This window comes from Macaca thibetana, chromosome 7 (assembly GCF_024542745.1).
Source record: "Macaca thibetana thibetana isolate TM-01 chromosome 7, ASM2454274v1, whole genome shotgun sequence".
NCBI lineage: Eukaryota > Metazoa > Chordata > Mammalia > Primates > Cercopithecidae > Macaca > Macaca thibetana.
The window spans coordinates 88,679,860-88,704,907 of record NC_065584.1 but is presented as its reverse complement, the minus strand read 5'-3'; the positions used below and the strand labels follow the sequence as shown (position 1 = coordinate 88,704,907).

Genomic DNA, 25,048 nt, shown 5'->3' with positions numbered 1-25,048 from the left:
TTGGGTAATTTCTGTTCTTGTCTTCAAGTCTGTCTTTACCATTCTGCTTATGAATCTATTCACTGAATATTATATTTCTCAGTTCAAAATTACCATTTGGTTCTTCTTTATATCTTCTATTTCTTTCCTGAGATTTTCTGTTTATTTGCTGACTTTGTAATTTTTGTTTGTTTCAAGTGTGTTAGTAATTGCTCATTAGTTAGTAATTGCATTTTTATGGTGGTTGCTTTAAAATATCTGTCAGACAATTGTAACATCTTTGTTATCTCAGTGTTACTGTTCATAGATTGCCTTTTTAAATTCAAGTTGAGATTTTTCTTGTTCTTAGCATGATGAGTGATTTTCAATTTCTTAAACCTGGACATTTTGGGTTTTATAATAAGCCTCTGGATCTTAAATGTTGTTTTAGCTGACTTCCACTGATGCTCTTCCAGCAGGGGGAAGACAGTACTGGCCAGTTACTGTCAGGTGGGAAAAGTAGTCCAAGCTTTTGGAAAGGAAGTAAGGGGAGAGGAGTTCCTCATTACTTCTGGGTTGCATGGGTGTTCTAGCTCCCCCTCCATGGCCATTACTGCACATAGAATGCATGGCCTCATGACCAATGGGCAGTGAAAAAGTCTTATCTTTCCACTAGATGTCTTCTGATACTACTCAAGCAGGAGTGGAAGAGGCACCTCATTACTTCCAGGGGACGGTGAAAGTCCAAGCTCCCCCACATAGTCTTCACTGACACTGCTGGGTTGGGGGAGGGGAATGGGATATCCTGTTAACAAAGGAGTAAAAGTCCCAGCTTCCTAATAAGCCTCCTCTTACCCATTCCAACAGGTGTTGGGGTACTTATTTAGAGCCTGGTGAGAGTTAAAATATAAGCTCCTCAATCAGCCTTTGCTGGCATATAAAGGGCCACAGTTTTTTTCTGTGGTGTCTGGCTAAAAAAAAGTTTTAGATATTGTCTAAAACTTTTCTGTCTTTCTAGGTTGCCCCTTTCCCAGTCCTTTGGCTACAGCAAGCAGACTTCTGTTGGCCTATTTTATCTATGCCTGTTGGCATTTGTTGGTTGCCAAGTCTGGAATATATGTGGCAAAAAACAAAACAAAACAAAACAAAAAAACACCTAAGAAACTCACTATCATGTTGTTTCTTAGGTCCTGATGTCCATAGCCAGTGTGCCTTTGTTCTCACCACATTTCAGAGTCTCGTGTTTGTTTTATATATACTATCCAAGGTTTTTACTTGTACTTAGAGGGAAGGATAGGGAAAGCACCTACTTCATCTGCCCCAAAGCAGGTCTTTGTTGCTCATTGTTTAACTGGGTTGTCTGTTTTCTTATTGAGGTTTGAATATTCATTAAGTATTCTGGATTTAAGTCCTTTATTTGATATATGCCTCACAAATATTTTCTCCCAGTCTGTGACCTGTCTTTCCTGTGTCTGATCAGTATCTTTTGAAGAGCAGAAGTTTTAAATTTTGGGGAATCCAATTTATCAACTTTTTTCTTTTATGGATTGCCCTTTGGTGTCATATCTGAGAAATCATCACCTATCACCTAATCGCAAAGATTTTCCCCAATTTTTATTCTAGAAGTTTTGTTTTGTATTTTTAGGTTTTACATTTAGGCCTGTGATTCATCTTAATTTTTTCATATGGTATGAGGTATGAATCCTCATACCTCATGTTTTGCATATGGATACACAATCATTCCAGCATCATTTGTTGAAATATTATCTTGCCTCCATCTTATTGCCTTTGAATCTTAATTAAAAATCAGTTGTCCATATATTTGTGTCTATTTCTAGACTCTGTTTTGCTGATTTGTCTATCTAGACCAGCATGATTACTGTAGTTTCTAATAATTCTTGAAATCAAGCATAGTGAGCCTTCCAAATTTGTTTTTATTTTTCAAAGTTCTTTTGGCTATTCTAGGTTCTTGTGATTTCTATATGAATTTTAGAATCAGCATGTCAACTCTTACAGAGAAAAAAAAGTCTGCTTGGGTTTTGACTGAGATTGTACTGACTTTATAGATTAATTTGGGGATAATTGATATTTTAATAATATTTAGTCTTCCAACCCATGAACAAGGTATATTTCATTTATTTAGGCCTTCATTTTTTTTTTATTATACTTTAATTTCTAGGGTACATGTGCACAACGTGCAGGTTTGTTACATATGTATACATGTGCCATGTTGGTGTGCTGCACCCATTAACTTGTTATTTACATTAGGTATATTTCCTAAAGCTGTCCCTCCCACGTCCTCCCACCCCACAACAGGCCCCGGTGTGTGATGTTCCCTTTCCTGTGTCCAAGTGTTCTCATTGTTCAATTCCCACCTATGAGTGAGAACATACGGTGTTTGGTTATTTGTCCTTGCAACAGTTTGCTGAGAATGATGGTTTCCAGCTGCATCCATGTCCCTGCAAAAGACATGAACTCATCCTTTTTTATGGCTGCGTAGTATTCCATGGTATATATGTCCCACATTTTCTTAATCCAGTCTGTCACTGATGGACATTTGGGTTGGTTTCAAGTCTTTGCTATCGTGAATAGTGCCGCAATAAACAAACGTGTGTATGTGTCTTTATAGCAGCATGATTTATAATCCTTTGGTATACACCCAGTAATGGGATGGCTGGGTCAAATGGTATTTCTAGTTCTAGATCCTTGAGGAATCACCACCCTGTCTTCCACAATGGTTGAACTAGTTTACAGTCCCACCCACAGTGTAAAAGTGTTCCTATTTCTCCATATCCTCTCTAGCACCTGTTGTTTCCTGACTTTTTAATGTTCGCCATTCTAACTGGTGTGAGATGGTATCTCATTGTGTTTTTGATTTTCATTTCTGATGGCCAGTGATGATGAGCATTTTTTCATGTGTCTGTTGGCTGCATAAATGTCTTCTTTCAAGAAGTGTCTGTTCATATCCTTCACCCACTTTTTGAGGGGGTTGTTTTTTTCTTGTAAATTTGTTTGAGTTCTTTGTAGATTCTGAATATTAGCCCTTTGTCAGATGAGAAGACTGCAAAAATTTTTTCCCATTCTGTAGGTTGCCTGTTCACTCTGATGGTAGTTTCTTTTGCTGTGCAGAAGCTTTTCAGTTTAATTAGAACCTATTTGTCAATTTTGGCTTTTGTTGCCATTGCTTTTGGTGTTTTAGACATGAAGTCATTGCCCATGACTATGTCCTGAATGGTATTGCCTAGGTTTTCTTCTAGGGTTTTTATGGTTTTAGGTCTATCATTTAAGTCTTTAATCCATCTTGAATTAATTTTTGTATAAGGTGTAAGGAAGGGATCCAGTTTCAGCTTACTACATACGGCTAGCCAGTTTTCCCAGCACCATTTATTAAATAGGGAATCCTTTCCCCATTTCTTGTTTTTGTCAGGTTTGTCAAAGATCAGAAGGTTGTAGATGTGTGGTATTATTTCTGAGGGCTCTGTTCTGTTCCATTGGTCTAGATCTCTATTTTGGTACCAGTACCATGCTGTTTTGGTTACTGTAGCCTTGTATTATAGTTTGAAGTCAGGTAGTGTGATGCCTCCAGCTTTGTTCTTTTGGCTTATGATTACTTGGCAATGTGGGCTCTTTTTTGGTTCCATAAGAACTTTAAAGTAGTTTTTTCCAATTCTGTGAAGAAAGTCATTGGTATCTTGATGGGGATGGCATCGAATCTATAAATTACCTTGGGCAGTATGGCCATTTTCACGATATTGATTCTTCCTACCCATGAGCATGGAATGCTCTTCCATTTGTTTGTGTCCTCTTTTATTTTGTTTGGCAGTGGTTTGTAGTCCTCCTTGAAAAGGCCCTTCACATCCCTTGTAAGTTGGATTCCTAGGCATTTTATTCTCTTTGAAGCAACTGTGAATGGGAGTTCACTCATGATTTGGCTCTCTGTCTGTTGCTGGTGTATAAGAATGCTTGTGATTTTTGCACACTGATTTTGTATCCTGAGACTTTGCTGAAGTTCCTTATCAGCTTAAGGAGATTTTGGGCTGAGATGATGGGGTTTTCTAGATATACAATCATGCCACCTGCAAACAGGGACAATTTGACTTCCTCTTTTCTTAATTGAATACTCTTTATTTCTTTCTCTTGCCTGATTGCCCTAGCCAGAACTTCCAACACTATGTTGAATAGGAGTAGTGAGAGAGGGCATCCCTGTCTTGGGCCAGTTTTCAAAGGGAATGCTTCCAGTTTTTGCCCATTCAGTATGATAATGGCTGTGAGTTTGTCATAAATAGCTCTTATTATTTTGAGATATGTCCTATCAATACCGAATTTATTGAGAGGTTTTAGCATGAAGGGCTGTTGAATTTTGTCAAAGGTTTTTTTCTGCATCTATTGAGATAATCATGTGGTTTTTGTCTTTGGTTCTGTTTATATGCTGGATTACATTTATTGATTTGCAGATGTTGAACCAGCCTTGCATCCCAGGGATGAAGCCCACTTGATCATGGTGGATAAGCTTTTTGATGTGCTGCTGGATTCAGTTTGCCAGTATTTTATTGAGAATTTTTGCATCGATGTTCATCAGGGATATTGGTCTAAAATTATCTTCTTTTGTTGTGTCTCTCCCAGGCTTTGAAGGCCATTACATAATGGTAAAGCGATCAATTCAACAAGAAGAGCTAACTATCCTAAATATATATGCACCCAACACAGGAGCACCCAGATTCACAAAGCAAGTCTTTAGAGACCTACAAAGAGACTTAGACTTCCACACAATAATAATGGGAGACTTTAATACCCCACTGTCAACATTAGACAGATCAATAAGACAGAAACTTAAAAAGGATATCCAGGAATTGAAGTCAGCTCTGCACCAAGCGGATCTACTAGACATCTACAAAACTCTCCACCCCAAATCAACAGAATATACATTCTTCTCAGCACCACATTGCACTTATTCCAAAATTGACCATATAGTTGGAAGTAAAGCACTCCTCAGCAAATGTAAAAGAACAGAAATTACAACAAACTGTCTCTCAGACCACAGGGCAATCAAACTAGAACTCAGGAGTAAGAAACTCACTCAAAATCGCTCAACTACATGGAAACTGAACAACCTGCTCCTGAATGACTACTGGGTACATAACAAAATGAAGGCAGAAATAAAGATAGTCTTTGAAACCAATGAGAACAAAGATACAACATACCAGAATCTCTGGGACACATTTAAAGCAGTGTGTAGAGGGAAATATATAGCACTAAATGCCCATAAGAGAAAGCGGGAAAGATCTAAAATTGACACCCTGACATCACAATTAAAAGAACTAGAGAAGCAAGAGCAAACACATTCAAAAGCTAGCAGAAGGCAAGAAATAACTAAGATCAGAGCAGAACCGAAGGAGATAGAGACACAAAAAACCCTTCACAAAATCAATGAATACAGGAGCTGGTTTTCTGAAAAGATCAACAAAATTGATAGACCTCTAGCAAGACTAATAAAGAAGAAAAGAGAAGAATCAAATAGATGCAATAAAAAATGATAGAAGGGATATCACCACTGACCCCACAGAAATACAAACTACCATCAGAGAATACTATAAACATCTCTTCACAAATAAACTACAAAATCTAGAAGAAATAGATAAATTCATGGACACATACACCCTCCCAAGACTAAACCAGGAAAAAATTGAATCTCTGAATAGACCAATAACAGGCTCTGAAATTGAAGCAATAATTAATATCCTACCAACCAAAAAAATCCAGGACCAGACGGATTCACAGCTGAATTCTACCAGAGGTAAAAGGAGGAGCTGGTATCATTCCTTCTGAAACTACTCCAATCAATAGAAAAAGAGGGAATCCTCCCTAATTCATTTTATGAGGCCAGTATTTAGGCCTTCTTTAAATTTATCTCAGCAATGTCTTAAAGTTTTCACTGTATAGGTTGTGTACCTATGTATTACCAGCTTGGGCTGCCAGAATGAAAAACCATAGGCTGTGTGGCTTAAATAAGAAGAATTCATTCTTTACAGTTCTGCAGGCTGGGAGATCCAAGATCAATGTGCCAGCTGATTCAATTCCTTGGTGAGGGCTTTCTTCCCAGTTTGCTGATGGCTGACTTCTCACTGTGTCCTCACATGGCAGAGACAAAAAGGAAGCCTCTGGTATCTCCTTAAAAGGGCACTAATCCTATCATGAGGGCTTCATCCTCATGATCTCATCTATACCTAATTAATTCCCAAAAGCCCCATTTCCAAACACCATCACATTGGGGGTTAGGACTTCAGCATATAAATTGTGGGAGTCACAACTCAGTCCACAGCAACATATTTGTCAGTTTTATCCCAAAGTATTATCATGTTTTGTGATGCTATTATAAATTGTTTCTTATTTGTAATTTCTAAGGGTTTATTGTTGTGAAATGCATATACAATTGATTTTTATATATTGATATTCCATACAATTTTTCTAAATTCACCTTACTTCTAATAGCTTTTTGTAGATTCCATCTAATCTCTACATAGATTATATCATTTACAAGAGTTTTAATTCTTTCCAATCTAGGTGTTTTTTATTTCTCTTTCTTAACTTACTGCATCAGAAAGTACCTGCAGTACAATGATCAGAGAAGTAATGAGAGAATCCTTACCTAATTCCTGATTTTAAGAGTAAAGCATTCAGACTTTCACTACTAAGTATGAGAACTGTAGGTTTTTCATAGAGGCCTTTTATCAGGTTAAGAAAGATCCCTTCCATTTCTAGTTTTGAGAGTTTTATCAGATATGGATGTACAATTTGGCCAAATACTTTTTCCTGCATCTACTGAGAAGATCATATGTTTTTTGTCTTTTTGTTTTCTTTGTTTTAGTTTGTGAATGTGGGGAATTACAATGATTCATTTTCTAATGTTAAACTAACTTTTCATTCCTGGGATTCAGTCCATTTGATTAACAGGTCCTTCTCAAAAAATTACTAGATTTGACGACTAAAATGTTGTTTAAGTTCTTTGAGATATTCAGTAGTTTTTTTAAAATTTGTCTTATTTTTCTATCAGTGCAAGATTAGATTCATTAGCTTCATGAGGTGGTGAAGATCTCCTCCTCTTCAATTTTCTGGAAGAATATCTCCAGATTGGTATTATTCCTTCTTTAATGTTTGGTAGAATTCACCAGTAAAACCATCTTGGCCTGGAATTTTCTGTGTAGGAAGGTTTTTAACTATTAATCAAATTTCTGTAGTACACACAGGGCTATTCAGATGATCTACTTCTTCTTGAGTAAAGCTGAATAGTTTGTGTCCTTCAAGGATTTATCCATTTCATCTAAGCTGTCAAATGTATTAGCATAAAGTTATTCATAAAACTGCCTTATCTTTTTAATAGCTACAGAATCTGTAGTGATGACATCTGTCTTATTCCTGACATTTTTATTTGTGCCTTCTCTTTTTCCCCTCATCAGTCTGACTTCTCAGAGAACCAGCTTTTGTTTTATTTATATTCTTCATTTTCTTTTTCTATTTCAGTGATTTCTGCTCTGCTCCTTCTTATTTTCTTTCTTTTGCTTCCATTACATTGGGTGTAATTTGTTCTTCTTTTTCTATCTTAAGTAAAAGCTAAGTCATTGATTTTTCTTTTCTAATGCAGGTATTCACTGCTGTAAACATCCCTCTAAATACCACTTAAATGGCATCCCACAAATTTTGATGTGTTTTATTTCATTTGTTACATAAAATTATCTAATTTTCCTTTGGGATTTTGTGTTATCTATTTTTAATTCTATTGTGATCAGTCAGGATTAGGGTTAAACATTTGGGTTAATTAAACATTTTGTTTTAATTGAATCCCTTTCAACTTATTGAGACTTGTTTTATGGTCCAGAATATGGTCTATCTTAGTAAATATTCTATGTACAATTTCAAAAAACAAACACTCTGATCCTTTTGTAGTTCCTAAGCGTGATGATTGGGTGTACACACTTGTAAGATGTGCCTCCCTCACACCTTGGTACAACATTAGCATATTACCCATCCAACATGAAGCACATTGGATACAACACTGGCACATTAACCATCCAACATGAAAACCAAAGAATGTATATTCTCCTGCTGTTATATAAACATCAATTAGGTCAAATTGTTTGATAGTGACCCTTTGCATGGTAATTTTAACTTGAATTAACACAAAAACTTGAAAAAGTAAATTTTAAGTTCTAGGCAATATTGAAAAATAAAACATCCAGAATTCCACCAAATCCCTTAAAATACTCCACTTAATGGAATTCAGGTTAATAAAATCACTGAAGGAAGCCAAAGAAAAAGTAACACATTTCATGTCAAGAGATGATTAACCTGTTGACCTAATTTAGAGAATCACAGCAGGTTAGAGCTGAATGAGATCTCAGAGACTAGACCAAACATCTATGTTTCAGTAACTCTGAAAGAATACAAGATGTGTTCAGGGCATCACACTGAATTTGTGACCACCATGCTTCACTCTGTGTTAGTGTTTACCTGCTCCACTGTGCAAAAGATGTGAGCATCATCCTGCTGGAAGCGCCTGACTCTGGTCAAGCCGCTGAGAGTCCCCGACAGTTCATTTCTATGCAGAACTCCAAAATCAGCAAATCTCATAGGCATTTCCCTCCAAGATCGTGGACGATGGGCAAACATTAGACTAGAAAAGATGCAGAAACACACAGCTTTTACACAGCACAGAAAGATTAAATAATTATCTAACTATAAAGAAATTAGAATTAAGCCTCAAAATTCATAAACTCCTTATTCCAGTTCTTAGATCACCAAGTTAAAGAAAACATTTCTTCCAGAAATTAGTGAACCTTGCATTTACATCACTGCAGCACTCTAAGAAAGAAGCTTGTCTATTATCTCTTCCCAGAAATGCTGTTCCCTTCCCTCATCCATACAGTGAATCACCATTTACTGTTTAATTCATTTCAAAGGCTACTTCTTAAATGAAGCCCTCCTAGACATTTCCCTAGACAGGATTAGGCAGTTTCTCCTCAGGCTCCTGGAACACCTCAAACATGCCATCATTATGGCACTGGTTTTTTTATAACAGATTGTCTACATGCATGGCCCTGCCCACTCTGCTTATGAGCTCCATGAGGGAATGGTTTGTGTCTTAATCACCTCTGCACTTCTAGCTCTAAGCACAAAAACCACTCAGCTATGTTCTCTGTTGAATGAAAGACTTCTCTCCTGCAGAAAGCACTCCTGGCTTCCATATCCCACTGCCTCTAAGCCATCGTGGTCTTGCTTCCTTATTCTGAGGTGTAAAAAGACAAACTTAAATTCTCTACTTTCATTATAGCTAAAGTGTGAGGCTATAATTTTAAAGGATGCCTTTGAGAAAATGAGTTAAGAAGTTGTTAACGCAAGTGTTTTACAATGCAAAACACTAGCGTAGCTTCTACCTTCTGCTTAGAAAGAGAACGTACAGAATATTTACATGCCAGTATTCCTAAAATTAAAGTTATATGTATTTTTTACATGACATCATCATAAAGTTAAATTTCTACTTGTCTTCACTTAAAAGGGCAAAGAGCTTTCTTCAGTGTTCAGTTATCGGTTTTAATAATTATCTTCTATGTAAATTTACTTGAAACTATATATGTTGATAATACAAAAACTATGATTGTTGGGATTCTTTTTGTGGACAATTATGCCTATTCAATTTCAGTTGTAAAATATGTTTGCCTTACAAGGTTGAATTTGCATACCAACTTTATGATAATTAGTCTTTCATAGAATCAAAGACAGCATTGATTGTAAAATATATCTTTATTTTATGTGCTACAAAGAAAGAAAATAACCTATTAATTAAATTATCACACAAGGCTAAGATGCCACCAACTATAAGATGCATTTCAACTTCAGAAATGTTGAAATGCGGAAAAAAATGGTATCTTGGAATCAGTGAAATCCAAAAACCCATTGATTATGACCTCATTGATCTTGTTATAATCCACCCAAACAGCATGAAAGAACTAAATATTCTGCAAATATGAACATTTGAAGTGCATTACTATAAGACAAATATTACAAAACTTATAAAATTGACACATAACATTACCCTTTAATTGGCACAAAAAATGCAATGGTTACCAGCTAACATTCCATACCTGCCAAAGATCAAATATATTTTCAAAAGTAAATCCATTCTCTAGAATGAAACAACTTAGTAAAAATTAGTTATCACCACTCTTCAGATTAAAGGGATTCTTTCATTCCACAAAGCAAAATAATAATATTAAAAGCTAACTGTGACGAAGTGTGCTATGTGCTCTCATGAAAAGGTCTGCTTTACTTTTAATACTCACCAGTGACCTGGACAATTCATGGGTTTGAGGGCAAAAGTGTCCTTTTCAATCTCAAAGGTAAACATATTCTCGCTGTAATGCTGCCAGTGGCCCGAGGCTTCCCAGAGTTTACTGTTGTACATGTTGGGAGACAGCACCTCCGTGAAGTCACGTTTGTGATATTCCTCCTTCAAGATACATGCATTCAACATTAAAATCTGCTAGGATAGATCACAATTCCATGCAAAGTAACACTATGAGCAAATATTTTCAAATTGGGCTCATGTTCTATATTAATTCATGATTAATGTACCCTCAGTTTTAGGTGTGGTGGTTTCTGGATCTTGAAAGAAAGATTTACATATGCTCAGTATAATTTCTATTGAGTATATTTATTTTATAGCATATAACAGTATATGGTATATAATGTTTTAGTTCTTTGAAAAGTAGTAATTGAAATACAGTATATATAGAAACTCACTGGAACTATAAATTCCAAAGTCCTTCTAGATAAACAGGTTTTTTCCTTTTAAGAAGCAGAAAAAATTCATAATTTAATAAGCCTGAATGCCATGTTGCATGTTATAATTTTATTTAGTTTTAAACAAAAATAAGAATTTTAGTGTAGAACGATTTAAGCAGCTGATATCTATTAAGTTGTGAGCTGGCCTCTCTCCCTCCCTACCTATTAACAGCTTCCCTAATTGAATCACTGGAGACAGGAGAAGAGAGTTTTTTCCCAAGCAAAGATTTAATTTTATTTAAACTTTCTTTAAAAACAAAACAATGAGGTCATCTTTGTTGGGTAAATATTTTATGTACACTTTCCAAAAATGCATATTCTGCTGTTGTTTTATAAATGTCAGTTAGGTCAAATTGTTTTGACAGTATTTGATAGGGACCCTTTGCATGACAATTTTAATTTGGATGAACACAAAAACCTGAATAAGTAAGAATTCTGAGAATACTTAGATTCTCAACATTTGTAAATCACTTAATGGACATCTGGCACAAATCTAGAATGCCATATATACTTTGAGCACATTTTAAAAACTTTTCACAGCTAAAAAAACATAAAACATAACATTTTAAGATTACTAACAATGGTTTTATATAACTGAAAGGAATGTTATCTGTCATTCTTCAGCAGGGCATCTTGGCAGTCCATGGTAGACAGCTTGGGTCTCAGCCATTCAGTGAGCTGCTTTACCTACTCTTTGTTTTTACTAAATTAGAAAACATTAACAGGTAGGGTGTGGTGGCTCATGCCTGTAATCCCAACACTTTGGGACGATGAGGTGAGCGATCACCTGAGGTCAGGAATTTGAGACCAGTACTTCAGCATGTGTCCTTATTTGGAAGTAGGGTCTTTATAGAGGTAATTAAATTAAAATGAGATCATTAGGGTAGATTCTAATACAATATGGCTGGTCTCTGTATAAAAAGGAGAAGTCTGGACACAGAGACAGATGCACACAAGGGGAAGACAATGTGAAGACACACAGGGAGAACATCACGTGAAGACAGAGGATGGGAATGATGCTTCAACAAGTCAAGGAACACTAAAGATGACTTGCAACCACCAATAGCTAGAAGGCAAGGAAGGATTCCCCCACGGGTTTTAGAGGGAACATAGCCTCGTCAACACCTTGATTTCACACTTCTGGCCTCCAAAACTGGGAGACAATAAATTTCCGTTGTTTTAAGTCACTTAGTTTATGGTATTTTGTTATAATACCCTAGGAAACTAATGCACCCACCAAATAAAACACTGCCCATCTCGGGTGCCGCCAGGATAAGGCAAACATGGAATGAGTGATGGAAAAAGAAGGCTCTGATGTATCAGTTTGGCCCTAGTGTCCATCTACAGAGGCTGGGGCTGAAACAGTTACATTTAGTTACGTCTTTTCCTTGCTTTCTTACATGAAGGGCACTCATGGTGGCCAATGTCACAATTCAGATTTAGGTGAAATTGAAATGACATCACATGATGATGATACATTGGCTGATGGGAGTTTGTGGGAGGAAACCAATGTCCTCAATGTCCTCCAAGCAAAAGGTAAGAATGTGCTGAGAGGCACAGGGGATGAGTCGGGCTGGTTATTCTCCATTTGCCACTGCCTGTCTCGCCTCATCTTGGCCCATTTTCCTTCCTTCTCTGCCCTGCACTGTGTCCCCCAAAGCTGACTCCTATTGGCTCCACAAAAGGCTTATTTTCTGTGATTATTATTTTATTATTTTACAAAAGATACACTTTTATTTTAAACACAATAGTATAATACGATATGCTTAAGTTATGCTTCATGTGAAAAAAAAAATAAGGTGTACAAAGAAAACCTTAACATTTTTCTCTCATTCCACCCTTTACTGCCCTGAGATAATGCTAATGGCTTGGTGTTACCGTATTTCAACCCTCTTCTACATGACTGTGCAAACACAAAAACACACACACACAGGATTTTGTTGTTTTTTGCTTTTATCTATAAAAAAAAAAAGGATACACTATACATTTACTCTGTAACTTCCAGTTTTCAACGGTAAGGTATACTGAACCCCCCTTCAAATTAGTATGCATAGATATATTTTTGTAGTAACTGCATAGTGCTTTATTGTGCGGACATATAAAGTATTTAACCCTTCTACGATTGAGAAACATTAGACTTTTCAGTTTTGAATACTACAAACTATTCTTCAGTAAAGTTTTCTACGTGATTTTAATTGTATATTTTAGATTCCTCTCTAAGAATATTGCTAGGAGTGTGCATTTTTTTCCACATTAATATTTATTACCAGATTGCTTTAGTAGCAATTTAAACTTTCTCCATAAGTATATGATAAGTGTTTCCTCACGTTTCCTTCAGCAATGAAAATTATTTAATGGGTACCAATCTTTTTTTTTTTTTTTTTTGAGATGGAGTCTCGCTCTGTCACCCAGGCTGGAGTGCAGTGGCGCGATCTCAGCTCACTGCAAGCTCCACCTCCTGGGTTCACACCATTCTCCTGCCTCAGCCTCCTGATTAGCTGGGACAACAGGCACCCGCCACCATGCCCAGCTAATTTTTTTGTATTTTTAGTAGAGACGGGGTTTCACCGTGTTAGCCAGATGGTCTTGATCTCCTGACCTCGTGATCCGCCTGCCTCGTCTTCCCAAAGTGCTGGGATTACAGGCATGAGCCACTGCGCCTGGCTGATGGGTACCAATCTTATAAGTAGAAATATTACCTCAGCATTTATCTTTTTTTTTGAAACTAAGTGTTGCTCTGTCTCTCAGGCTGGAGTGCAGAGGTGCAATCTTGGCTCACTGCAATCTCTCCCTCCTGGGTTCAAGCAATTCTCCTGCCTCAGCCTCCCGAGTAGCTGAGATCAAAATGTGCACCACCTCGCCTGGCTAATTTTAGTATTTTTAGTAGAGACAGCATTTCACCATGTTGGCCAGGCTGGTCTCGAACTCCTGGCTTCAGGCGATCCACCCCCATCAGCCTCCCACAGTGCTGGGATTATAAGCTTGACCCACTATGCCCAGCCTTTTAAATTTTCAATAAATTTTGTTACATATATTTGAGATTCACAACATGATATTATAGGACACAAATAGTAAAAGGGTTACCTTTTTTGTGTGTGTGACAAGAGCAGTTAAAATCTAACAAAACTCCCTGATAAAATATAATTTTGTTAACTTTAGTCCTCATGTTCTACATGAGATCTCAAACAGTGTTGATCCTAGATATCTGCTATTTTGTATCCTTTGATCTATGTCTCCCCACATCTTCTCCCAGCCCCTGACCATGGTAAGCACTGTTTAATCCTCTGTGTACGTACCTGAGCTCTCTCCTTTTTTTAGATTCATCAGCTCCCCCGGTTCTTAGGCCTCTGCACTCAGGCTAGAATTACATCTCCAACTGGCCAGGCGCGGTGGCTCAAGCCTGTAATCCCAGCACTTTGGGAGGCCGAGGCGGGTGGATCACGAGGTCAGGAGATCGAGACCATCCTGGCTAACATGGTGAAACCCCGTCTCTACTAAAAATACAAAAAACTAGCCGGGCGTGGTGGCGGGCGCCTGTAGTCCCAGCTACTCGGAGGCTGAGGCAGGAGAATGGCGTGAACCTGGGAGGCGGAGCTTGCAGTGAGCCGAGATCGCACCACTGCACTCCAGCCTGGGTGACACAGCGAGACTCCGTCTCAAAAAAAAAAAAAAAAAAAAAAAAAAAAAGAATTACATCTCCAACTTTCTTGGACCCCTAGATCATGGGATTTCTTGGCCTCCATAATCACACAAGCCAATTCCTCATAATAAATTTCTTCTTATATCTCCTGTTGGTTCTGTTTTTCTGGAGAATCCTGACATGCTAATATACTTTCTGTATGGTTTCTGATTGGGTTTGACCAATAGTAAGTTCAAAAGGATTCAGAGGGCAGTGGAAGAGAGAGGTCTGGATATTTCTTTCCCCTCCGTGGTTCTTCCCTGCTGTGGGTTTATTCAGGCTCTGGCTGCATTCTACAGTTACAGCTTCTGTTGAGTGGCCTCTCCTCCATGGCTTCAAGCTCTCTGTGGGTTCTGGTATTACTACTCCATTTCCACACTTCTGCAGGCCTAGTGATGGAGGGGAAGGGATTCTTGCTGTTGGTAATCCCTGGGTGATCTATCATTGCTTGTTAGTTACCTTAGCCAGGCCCTTACCTCCATAAATATTTCCTTCACTAGACTCTCTTCAGTTAAACCCTTGAAGTGCATCTTTCAGGACTTTCCCTGCAGAAGAGCTGAATGTTTTCAGGCCTGCCATGTTCACAAAGACAAGCTTGGTAAAGAAATCCACTGAATCTAAGGTTGTGTGAAGAGGAAGCAAAAATTCCCCAAGTGGGTTATTAATATAATAACAAGAGAAAAAACTCCCCTCCCTACTCCACGGTTTCAAGACATGCAACAAGTCAGGCAGATTCCAGGAAATGCAAAAGGTGTGACTGAGACGAGCTTTACAAAAGCAACCCTCACATATAGCTGGTGGGAATGCAAAACAGTAGTCATTTTGGAAAATAGTTTGGCATTTTCTTATAAACTTAAATTTACTATATCTATTCTCATACTGCTAATAAAGACATACCCACGACTTGGTAATTTATGAAGGAAAGAGGTTTAATGGACTCACAGTTCAGCATGGCTGGGGAGGCCTCACAATCATGGTGGAAGGCAAAGGAGAAGCAAAGGCACATCTTAAATGGCAGCAGGCAAAAGACTTTGTGCAGGGGAACTCCCTTTTATAAAATCATCAGATCTCAAGAGACTTATTCACTACCACGAGAACAGTATGGGGGAAACCACCCCCATGATTCAATTATCTCTACCTGGCCCCACCCCTGATACTTGGGGATTATTACAATTCAAGGTGAGATTTGGGTGGGGACACAGCCAAACCCTATCACCATATGACCCTGAAATCACACTTTCAGGTATTTACTCTAGTAAAATGAAAACCTATGTTCATACAAAAAACAGTACATGAATGATAACGGAAGTTTTCATAATTGCCAAAAACTGAAAACAACTCAAATGCCCCTCAACTGCGGGATGGATACGAAGCAGGGGTATGTTCATATGATGGAATACTGTCCAGGGATAAAAGCAGAGGCCCGTGGGGACACTCAACTTGGATGCATCTCAAGGATGTTGTGCTGGGTGAAAGCAGTGTTTAAAGCTTTATAAAATTATGATTCCATTTATATGACAATATTTTAGGGGTGGAGAAAAAAAAATCAGCAGTTCCCTGAGATCAGGGTGGGGGAGGGTTTGATTTTAAAAGGGTGGCATGAGGGAGTTTTGAGGGGTGATAGAACTGTTCTGTATCTTGATTGTTGAGGTGATAACACAGTTCTGCATGTTATCAAAAAGGCCTGAATTTTACTGCATGAGAATTTTTTAAAAAAGATTTTAATTTTAAAAAAAGGTAAGACAGGTACAGAAAGAATCAGCTGACAGATATTTTCCAGAATGCAAGAAAAAAAAATTCAAGGAGAGTCACAAAAAGATCTATTCATTCACTATCAGTTGTCCACACAGTCAGTAACCAATATACAAACAAAAGTTCACTTCCCTTTACTTAAACCTAAGTGGAAGTCATTTTACCTAAGTCAAAAACTCAGAAATCGTGGAATTTCCCTCAGTGGGAACGGTGTGCACATCCAGCCTATCCTGGCCTCCTACATCCCTTACACAGAAAAGCAGCAGTTCCAGTTCTGAGGAAAAGGATGCTTCCTGGTGGAATACAGCCATATATTCCACTGTGCTCAGCACACCATGTTTCCCCAGCACTCTGGCTACTACTGACTAGACTAGGACTCGGCACCAAGCCAAAGGCTACTGATATTGGACCAGACCACAGCCCCTGAGACAGCCCAGCTGTGACTGAGAGTCTGTCCCACAAGCACACCCTCTACTGGCTGGTGACTAACAGAACCAACTGGAACCTCAGGGAGGACCTTGAGGCACATGGAGGAGGGCAGAGAGGAAAAAACACACAGGCAGATAGACTGAAAAAAATTAAGACCCAACAGTATTCTTTTCTCCAGCAACATACTTTAAATATAGAAACAGAGGCAGAAAATAAAAGGATAGGAAAAGATATATCATGCAAACACTAATGTTAAGAAAGCTGGCTTGCCTATGTCAATACCAAAGTAGACTTAAAAAAAATAGTTTTATTACAAAAGATCAAATAGCCCATGAATCCATTTATATGTGACACCTATAAATAGTCAATTTCATAGCGACAAAAACTAGAATGGTGGTTACCAGAGGCTGGGGGAGGCAGGCATGGAAGTTAGTGTTTAGTGGGTACAGAGATTAAGTGTAGGATGATGACAAAGTCCTGGAGAGTTTCAGATTTGCAAGATGAAAAGAGTTCTGGAGATGGACCATGATGGTTGCATAATAACATGAATGCACTTAGTGAGAATGAATTGCACCCTTAAAAATAGTTAAAATGGTAAATTTTTATGTGTATTTTACCACAAAATGGCTTTATTGAGGTATAATTTATATGCCATAAAATTCGCCAATTTTAAGTGTACAATTCAGTGACTTTTGACAAATGTATACAGTCATGCAACTTCTGCCACAATGAAGATATGGAACATTTCTACACTCCAAGAAGTTCCCTCCTGACCCTTTGGAGTCAATCCCCTCTCCCCACCCACTGGACTCCTGATCGTCTTTCTGTCACTACAGTTTTGGCATTTCTGAAATGTCATATAATGGGATGGTGCCTTGTGTATTCTCTGACTGTCTTCTTTGGCTTAGTACAATGCTTTTGAGGTTCCTCCTTCATGTGTATATCAGTATCTCACTGCTTTTAAATGCTGAGTAGTATTTCACAGTACGGACTTAAGACATTGTGTTTATCCTTTCACAAGTTGAATTTGGGGTTGTTTCAGGTTTTGTGCTATTATAAATAACACTTCTATGAACATCCAAATACAAGTCTCTGTGTAGATGTGGGTGTATGTTTTTATTTCTCTTGGGATAATTAGAAGTGGGGGCCAGGTGTGGTGGCTCACGTCTGTAATCCCAACACTTTGGGAGGCTGAGGCAGGTGGATCACCTGAGGTTGGGAGTTTGAGACCAGCCCGACCAACATGGAGAAACCCCATCTCTACTAAAAATACAAAAATAGTAGCTGGGCGTGGTGGTGCATGCCTATATTCCCAGCTACTTGGGAGGCTGAGGCAGGAGAATCGCTTGAACCTGGGAGGCGGAGGCTGCCGTGAGTTGAGATCATGCCATGGCACTCCAGCCTGGGCGACAAGGGCAAAACTCCATCTCAGAAAAGAGAAAAAGAAAAAAGGCCGGGCGCAGTTGCTCATGCCTGTAATCCTAGCACTTTGGGAGGCCGAGGCGGGCGGATCACGAGGTCAGGAGATCAAGACCATCCTGGCTAACTTGGTGAAACCCCATCTCTACTAAAAATACAAAAAATTAGTCAGGCATAGTGGTGGGCACCTGTAGTTCCAGCTACTCAGGAGGCTGAGGCAGGAGAATGCATGAACCCAGGAGGCGGAGCTTGCAGTGAGCTGAGATCATGTCACTGCACTCCAGCCTGGGCGACAGAGCAAGACTCTGTCTCAAAAAAAAAAAAAAAAAAAAAGCGGGATTGATGGCTCACATGTTACGTGCATGTTTATCTTTATAAGAAATGCCAAACTGCTACGAAGTAGATCTACCATTTTACATTCCTACCAGCCATAAGGGTTATACTTGCTCCACATTCTTGCCAATGCCTGATGTTTTTAGTCTTTCTATGATAGGAAGGGAACATTCTTCAATCAATAACCCTGGCATGAGACTCTACCTGAATACAGTCATGTAAGGGACCCAATCCAAGAACCACCCAGAGGAGCCTAAAATCTGGAACTAGGAGAGACAGTAATGATGAAATGGCAGTTTTAAACTATTAAGTTCTGGGATACTTTGCTATGTTGCAACAGCCATCCAGAACAGAATTTGCACTGGATGTAGGTACTGCTATAACTGAGAAATAAAACTAAAATCTTAAGCGCCCCAACTGACTGAACAGACACCCTCTTGGCCAAGGACCCCAGAGAAACCTTAAAAACTGAGTTACTGGCAGTGACAGGAGGTTGGACCTGCCTAATTATACCCACTCTGTCACTAACAACCATTAGGCTTTCTTTCTTAAAAGTTAAGCCCTTTCGAAAGACTTGCTCCACCACTGATTTACACAACTGACCAGCATTCCTTCCTGATAAAAGACCACTAACCGTGTACTGGTTCTGGTTGGTTTATAAAGGCTGCACATGGGATGCCTCTGTGTCCTCCATTTGACCTTTTGGTTATACAGACTATTTTAATGCATTAAGTCTTCACCCCAAAGTGAACAAGGGATGCATGTAGCTTGCATGTTTGCTTACTACGTATGTACATGTCCCCCACTTTGTGAATATTCATAGCTCTTCTTATAACCTGTTAAATATTTATACTTGGCCAATCTCATCAGCATAAATTCCTGTCTTACTTTTCCCTCCCTTGAAATGCCTGCTTCTGGTTTCTGGCAGAAGCTACACTTCCCAGCCTGCAGGATTTCAGGCTGCAACCCTTCAGAAGAAATGAAGCTCTCCTTTACAATTTTACGAACCTCATGATTCTTCAGTTGACATAACAATAACTGGAAACATGTAGCTTTGGGGCCAGGTGGGTAGAAGCTAGAAGGGATTCTTATCACGAGGTGCCAGAAACAGATGGTGGGTAACACTGTCACCAGAAGTAACACGGAAAACAGAAAGGGTACCCAAAGAACTCATGGATTTAGCTGGGGAGATGTCCAGGCAGAATGTAGAAAGTGACAACTGATTTCTGGTTCCCTATGGTAAAACACAAGACAAGAGGTATAAACCAAAGGTGAAACTAATTAACTTTTAAAGCCAAGTTTAGAGGAAATATAAAGCCACCAGGACCTGCTGGGTTCAAAAATGAAACCTTCTTATCCTTAGACTGTCCCAAAAAAGACTCAGGAGGCTTCAGGACATGGATCAAATTCAGATTATAATCATCAAAGCATAACCTTAGGGTAAAGACCTTAAGGTTGGGGCTGTAAGACACTCTGTGAAAACCTCAGAATGATCTACTGTAAGTGCACCTAGTAAGCCTTCTGAAAGTCTTAGGCTTTGTAGACCCTTTCAGTTAAACACGAAGGCTTTGAAGACTCTGCTGTGTACTGTTGTCTCACAGTAGCCTCCTAGGTAAAGAAGGATCTGTGTCAGAAAGATGTGGATGTGGCTTTTATCTAACCATGTTGATGATAAATTTATATAAAAGGACTCACAAAGTTTTTAAAGGAATTGTACTAGCTTAGATTGAAAGACGGCACAAAATGAAATGAGGGCTTTGGACCCCCTCAGCCTTCTACAGGAGGGTATCAGGTTGAGAACAAAGCTACCCCAGGCCGGGCGCAGTGGCTCACGCCTGTAATCCCAGCACTTTGGGAGGCCGAGGCAGGCGGATCACGAGGTCAGGAGATTGAGACCATACTGGCTAACATGGTGAAACCCCGTCTCCACTAAAAATACAAAGAATTAACCTGGCGTAGTGGTGGGCACCTGTGATCCCAGCTGCTTGGCAGGCTGAGGTAGGAGAATGGCGTGAATCTGGGAGGCAGGAGGTTACAGTGAGCCAAGATGGCGCCAATGCACTCCAATCTGGGTGACAGAGCGAGACTCTGTCTCAAAAACAAACAAACAAACAAATAAATAAATAAATAAATAAAATTTAAAAAAAAAAAAAGAAGAAGAAGAAGAAAGCTACCCCAAGGCACACATGGGTCATTTCTTATGGAAGAAAAAGGAAGACTCAGAGGGCAGAATCACAGCCAGGCAGAGCAAAACTGGATCTTCATCAAAATGTATCTTTCAACCCTGGGGCAGTGATGACTGGTAGACACCAGAATTTCTACAGACGGTGACTACTATGTGCCTCCTACTCTCCCCCACTCCTTTTTGAATAAGACTATCCACTGCATTATTTTCCTCAAGCACCATTTTATAACGTGAGGGAAATGGGAGGATGAGGTGGCTGATACATAACTTGTGCTTTTAGTTCACAGGTCTTAAAATGTAGAGGAAATGTACTTGATAATCTGTTCCCAAGAAATTGCACCCGAGGAGCCTCATCTGCATCTAGGCCTGATTCAGACGACATCTTGGATTTTTGAGCCAATGGAGTAATTAGATGAGCCTTGGAATTATTTGTTAAGAATAGAACACTTTGGAAGAGTAGAATGGGCTTCCCTACAGTCCTTCGGGGCTGAAAAGACATATACCCACCAGCCAGTCAATTGGAAACCCAAGGGGGTCATGGCCTAGAAACAGGAATGAAAAGTAGGTTGAATCTTAATAAAATGGAAGCCAGCCCTAACCCAGTGCAATCTCTGACTGAATTGAATGATCAGTCTTTAATACTGGCAGAGGGTGAATGTTCCAGTGGGAGATAACATCACCTAGAGCCTCTACACTTAAATATAATATTTGGCATATAATATTAATAGATATGGGAAGAGACACGACTGTAATAACAAAAAACCAACAGAAAAACCAGCTGAGTTCCCTAAAAGGTTTTTTTCATGGTAAGGCCAATTCCTTCAGACAAAGGTATCTAGAAATTCAAAGTTCTCAGTGTCGTCTGTGTCTGTCAAATATTCCCATTCCAAGCCTCAGGGACCCATGCCTTCCCAACCACCGCCCTTACCTTAGAATAAGAGATCATTGGATTTGTGTATTTAAATGGCTTTACAATTTGGTGACCCACACAATCAGGCCCTGCTCCTGTTCATCAGCCACATCTGTCTTGCATCTATAAAAAATAAGAGATCCCCTTAATGCCACCGTAAAGGCTTTCTGTTCATTCTCCATCTGTTGTACTCCCAACTTGAGAGTACAAGGTGCCAGGGGCCATGTTGATTTTTCAGAAAATATAGCACATCCAAATCAGCAGCTGTGATGGTCATCACCACCTGTCTAAATCTAAATCTCTGATAATCTTCAGTGATTCTTCAAGTCTCTCCCCCTGCCCTCTGATCTCCTACCGCCTCACACTGGCCAGCCCCTACTGGAAGATAGGTACCCCAGGTGATAGAATCCATAGAGGTCAGCCTCCAGGAGCACAGCACAAGAAGAAAAGGAAGGAGAACAAGACTGGAGAAGCAAACAGAGAATAACCAGCACAGGCCACATGCCATGTATTCTTTTCTCAGAAAGTTACTGAAGACAGTGATCCCCAAATGAGAATTAAAGATAAGCAATGAAGGGATAGACAGAGACCAGGAAAAGGGACTCAGCATAGGAAGAGACATGAGGGGAGTGGCCAAGATGACGACGAAAAGAAGTCCTAAGACATCAGTTTGCAAGAATCTTAGTAGCAAGTTAACTCTGGAGTAGGACCAAATTTGAAAAAAAATTTACTGAGCAATTACCTGAATCATTGCAGAACATGTTGCAAGCAGATTTGTAGTTTTTGAGAGAAATCTGAGCATGAATTAGTGGTAGGCACATAAAAAACTAAGTAAATGAAAAATTTAGGTAATGATTATAGGAAAGACAGAACAGTGCAAGAATGGAAATGTAATCCTAGTAGTCCACCTGGATCACCTCTGAACACTATCTACACAGTCCTTATCATGTAAATACTAAAGACCTTCCCATCTACGAACTTGTATTACAAGCAGGTATTTTGCTCTATTGGTTTTTTCCTCTTTCCTCTGCAGCTGCCAAATCATCTGGGAGTCATGCTATAGGCAAAGGGAAGCACCAGCGGCCCATGGAGCACATTTGGAGAAGCAATGCTTCATGGTTTAACACTCTGTGCCAGAGACGACACTTTCTCCTTTCTTTTTTCACAGGGAGTGCCACACTTAGTCTAATGCTTACCTTTATATTCTACATGCTTTAGAAACTAATATGGACAAAAAGTGAATTTTATGAAATCCAGGAATGTATTCAGGGAAAACAGAAATTATCTCCATGTTATTATTAGAAGGCACAATCTAGTATCTCACTTTTTTTCTTTTTCTTTTTTTTTTTTTGAGACGGAGTCTTGCTCTGTCACCAGGCTGGAGTGCAGTGGCACAATCCCGGTTCACTGCAACCTCTGCCTCCCGCGTTGAAGCAATTCTCCTGCCAGCCTCCTGAGTAGCTGGGATTGCAGGCATGTACCACCATACTCGGCTAATTTTTGTATTTTTAGTAGAGACAGGGTTTCACCATGTTGGTCAAGCTGGTCTCGAACTCCTGACCTCAGGTGATCTGCCCACCTCGGCGCCACAACGTGCTGGGATTATAGGAGTGAGCCACCGCGCCTGGCCAGTATCTCACTTTTAACCTCAAAATTCTTATTAATGTTACCAAAGTAAAATTAATGGAAATGCTTGACCATTTTATTATAAGAGAAAATAGTAAAAATGTAAACTGGAATTGAATAAGAATAAAACATTTTAAAGTTAACTTACTCGTATGAAATCCATAAGTGTATTATAAATGAAGGCTCCTCTGGGAAGGAAAAAACAGCTTCCAGGACTCAAATCATGGAAAAAGAAAAGTTCTTGTTCCTAGATTGAAAAAATAATTGCATTTCAAATGTCATCTGCTATTGCTTAGTATTTACTACACACACGATATGCTGGGAATAAAACATATAATACTCAGTTATTTCTATCTTCTCTAGTAATAGACATTCCAAGGCCATTCAACACATATATTTATGGCTAATTAGCTTTGAACTTAGCTTTTATGTCACCTTCAGCTATTTTCTGCTAATTTTCTTACTTGGCACACTTGGAGTATGGCACTCATGGGGAGACAACATGGTAAAAAGACCAAAAAAGTTCACTGCAGGAGGTAGGCTTTAAGTGATGATGATCATCATCATGGCTGTCACTTACTGAGAGCCTGCCCTGTACCAGGCACCATCATCCAGTTTCTGTCTTCACAGCCACCCTGCAAGGCTACCCAGCAAGGAAGACAAGGACACAGAGCTTGCCCATCATCTAACACAGCTAGTGAGTACAAGGACTGGGCCTAAAGCTCAGGCCTAGCTGCTTTCCAATCTGATTTTTTCCTTCTACATGCTGCTCTGTCTCCCAGATACAAAGGATGCTGTAAAGTGCACAGAATGTAAAAAACAACTTTTTTTTTTTTTTTTTTTTTTTTTTGAGACTGAGTCTCACTCTGTCGCCCAGGCTGGAGTGCAGTGGCGCAATCTTGGCTCACTGCAACCTCCGCCTCCCAGGCCCAAGTGATTCTCCTGCCTCAGCCTCCCGAGTAGCTGGGACTACAGGCACGTGCTGCCACGCCCGGCTAATTTTTTTTGTATTTTTAGTAGAGGTGGGGTTTCACCAAAAACAACTTCATTTTTATATCATGACAAAAATAAGAGAAGGGTACAATTTTCAAAAATTAATAAAAGATATAGGAAGGAAAGAGGCTAGAAGACATCGGGGGTATCAAAATGGAAGAACTCAGCAGCAGACTATGAGTGCCAGCAAAATAGGAGAGAAGAAGAAGAAATCTTATTATTAAAGCAACTTAGTTTTGTGAGACAGAAACATTCCTATGTTGGTTTATGATTACATCTCTCTAGTGATATAAAATGTGGGGCATACCTTCCCAATCTTCCTGTGATCTCGGTTCTTTGCTTCCTCTTGGAACTTTTCCCAGTTCCTCATCATCTTGTTATCAGGAAAGGATATTCCATAGATCCTCTGCAATGTTTCCATTTCGGGATTGCCCTCCCAGTATGTTGAGGAATTCTAAATATCAAACAGGATTTTGGTAAATATATCAAACATTTGGTTGTAAGTAAAACTGCTCTTAAATATGAACGCAATTTTCCACTATAACACCAACAAAGCAGCCCTGAGCCATGGCTCATGCCTATAATCGCAGCAGTTTTGGGAGGCCAAGGTGGTCAGATCATTTGAGCTCAGAAGTTTGAGACTAGCCTGGACAACATGGCTAAACCCCATCTGTACAGAAAATACAAAAATTTGCCAGGCATGATGGCACATGCCTGTAATCCCAGCTACTTGGGGGATTGAGGCAGGAGGACTGCTTGAGCCCAGGAGGCTGAGGCTGCAGTGAGCAGTGTTTGTGCCACTGCACTCCAGCCTGGGTGACAAAGCAAGACCTTGTCTCAAAATCAATCAAACAAACAAACAAACAAAATCAACAAAGCTTAAAGAAGACTTTTTGTAGTGCTGGGAACAATCTTAAAATGGATTCTA

The 25,048-nt window shown here is 39.2% G+C and overlaps 1 protein-coding gene and 1 non-coding gene across 5 annotated transcripts in view; one reads left to right on the top strand and one right to left on the bottom strand.

Moving 5' to 3' along the window:
* TARS3 (threonyl-tRNA synthetase 3) overlaps positions 1 to 25,048 on the bottom strand; it is a 78,272-nt gene that overhangs the window by 31,370 nt on the left and 21,854 nt on the right. For 2 of the 4 annotated variants that reach the window (XM_050800060.1, XM_050800061.1), the window contains exons 9-12: positions 24,428 to 24,574; positions 23,276 to 23,374; positions 10,293 to 10,459; positions 8,464 to 8,626 (exon numbers count right to left, since the gene is read on the bottom strand). In XM_050800060.1, the coding sequence (XP_050656017.1) occupies positions 8,464 to 8,626; positions 10,293 to 10,459; positions 23,276 to 23,374; positions 24,428 to 24,574 (576 nt within the window). Of the gene's footprint in view, positions 1 to 8,463; positions 8,627 to 10,292; positions 10,490 to 23,275; positions 23,375 to 24,427; positions 24,575 to 25,048 lie in introns of all 4 variants that reach the window. The other 2 variants (XM_050800059.1, XM_050800062.1) reach the window with 1 other exon arrangement.
* LOC126960474 (small nucleolar RNA U13) lies at positions 7,888 to 7,987 on the top strand. Its single transcript, XR_007728017.1, has one exon. It is a non-coding gene; the product is annotated as a small nucleolar RNA U13 (small nucleolar RNA).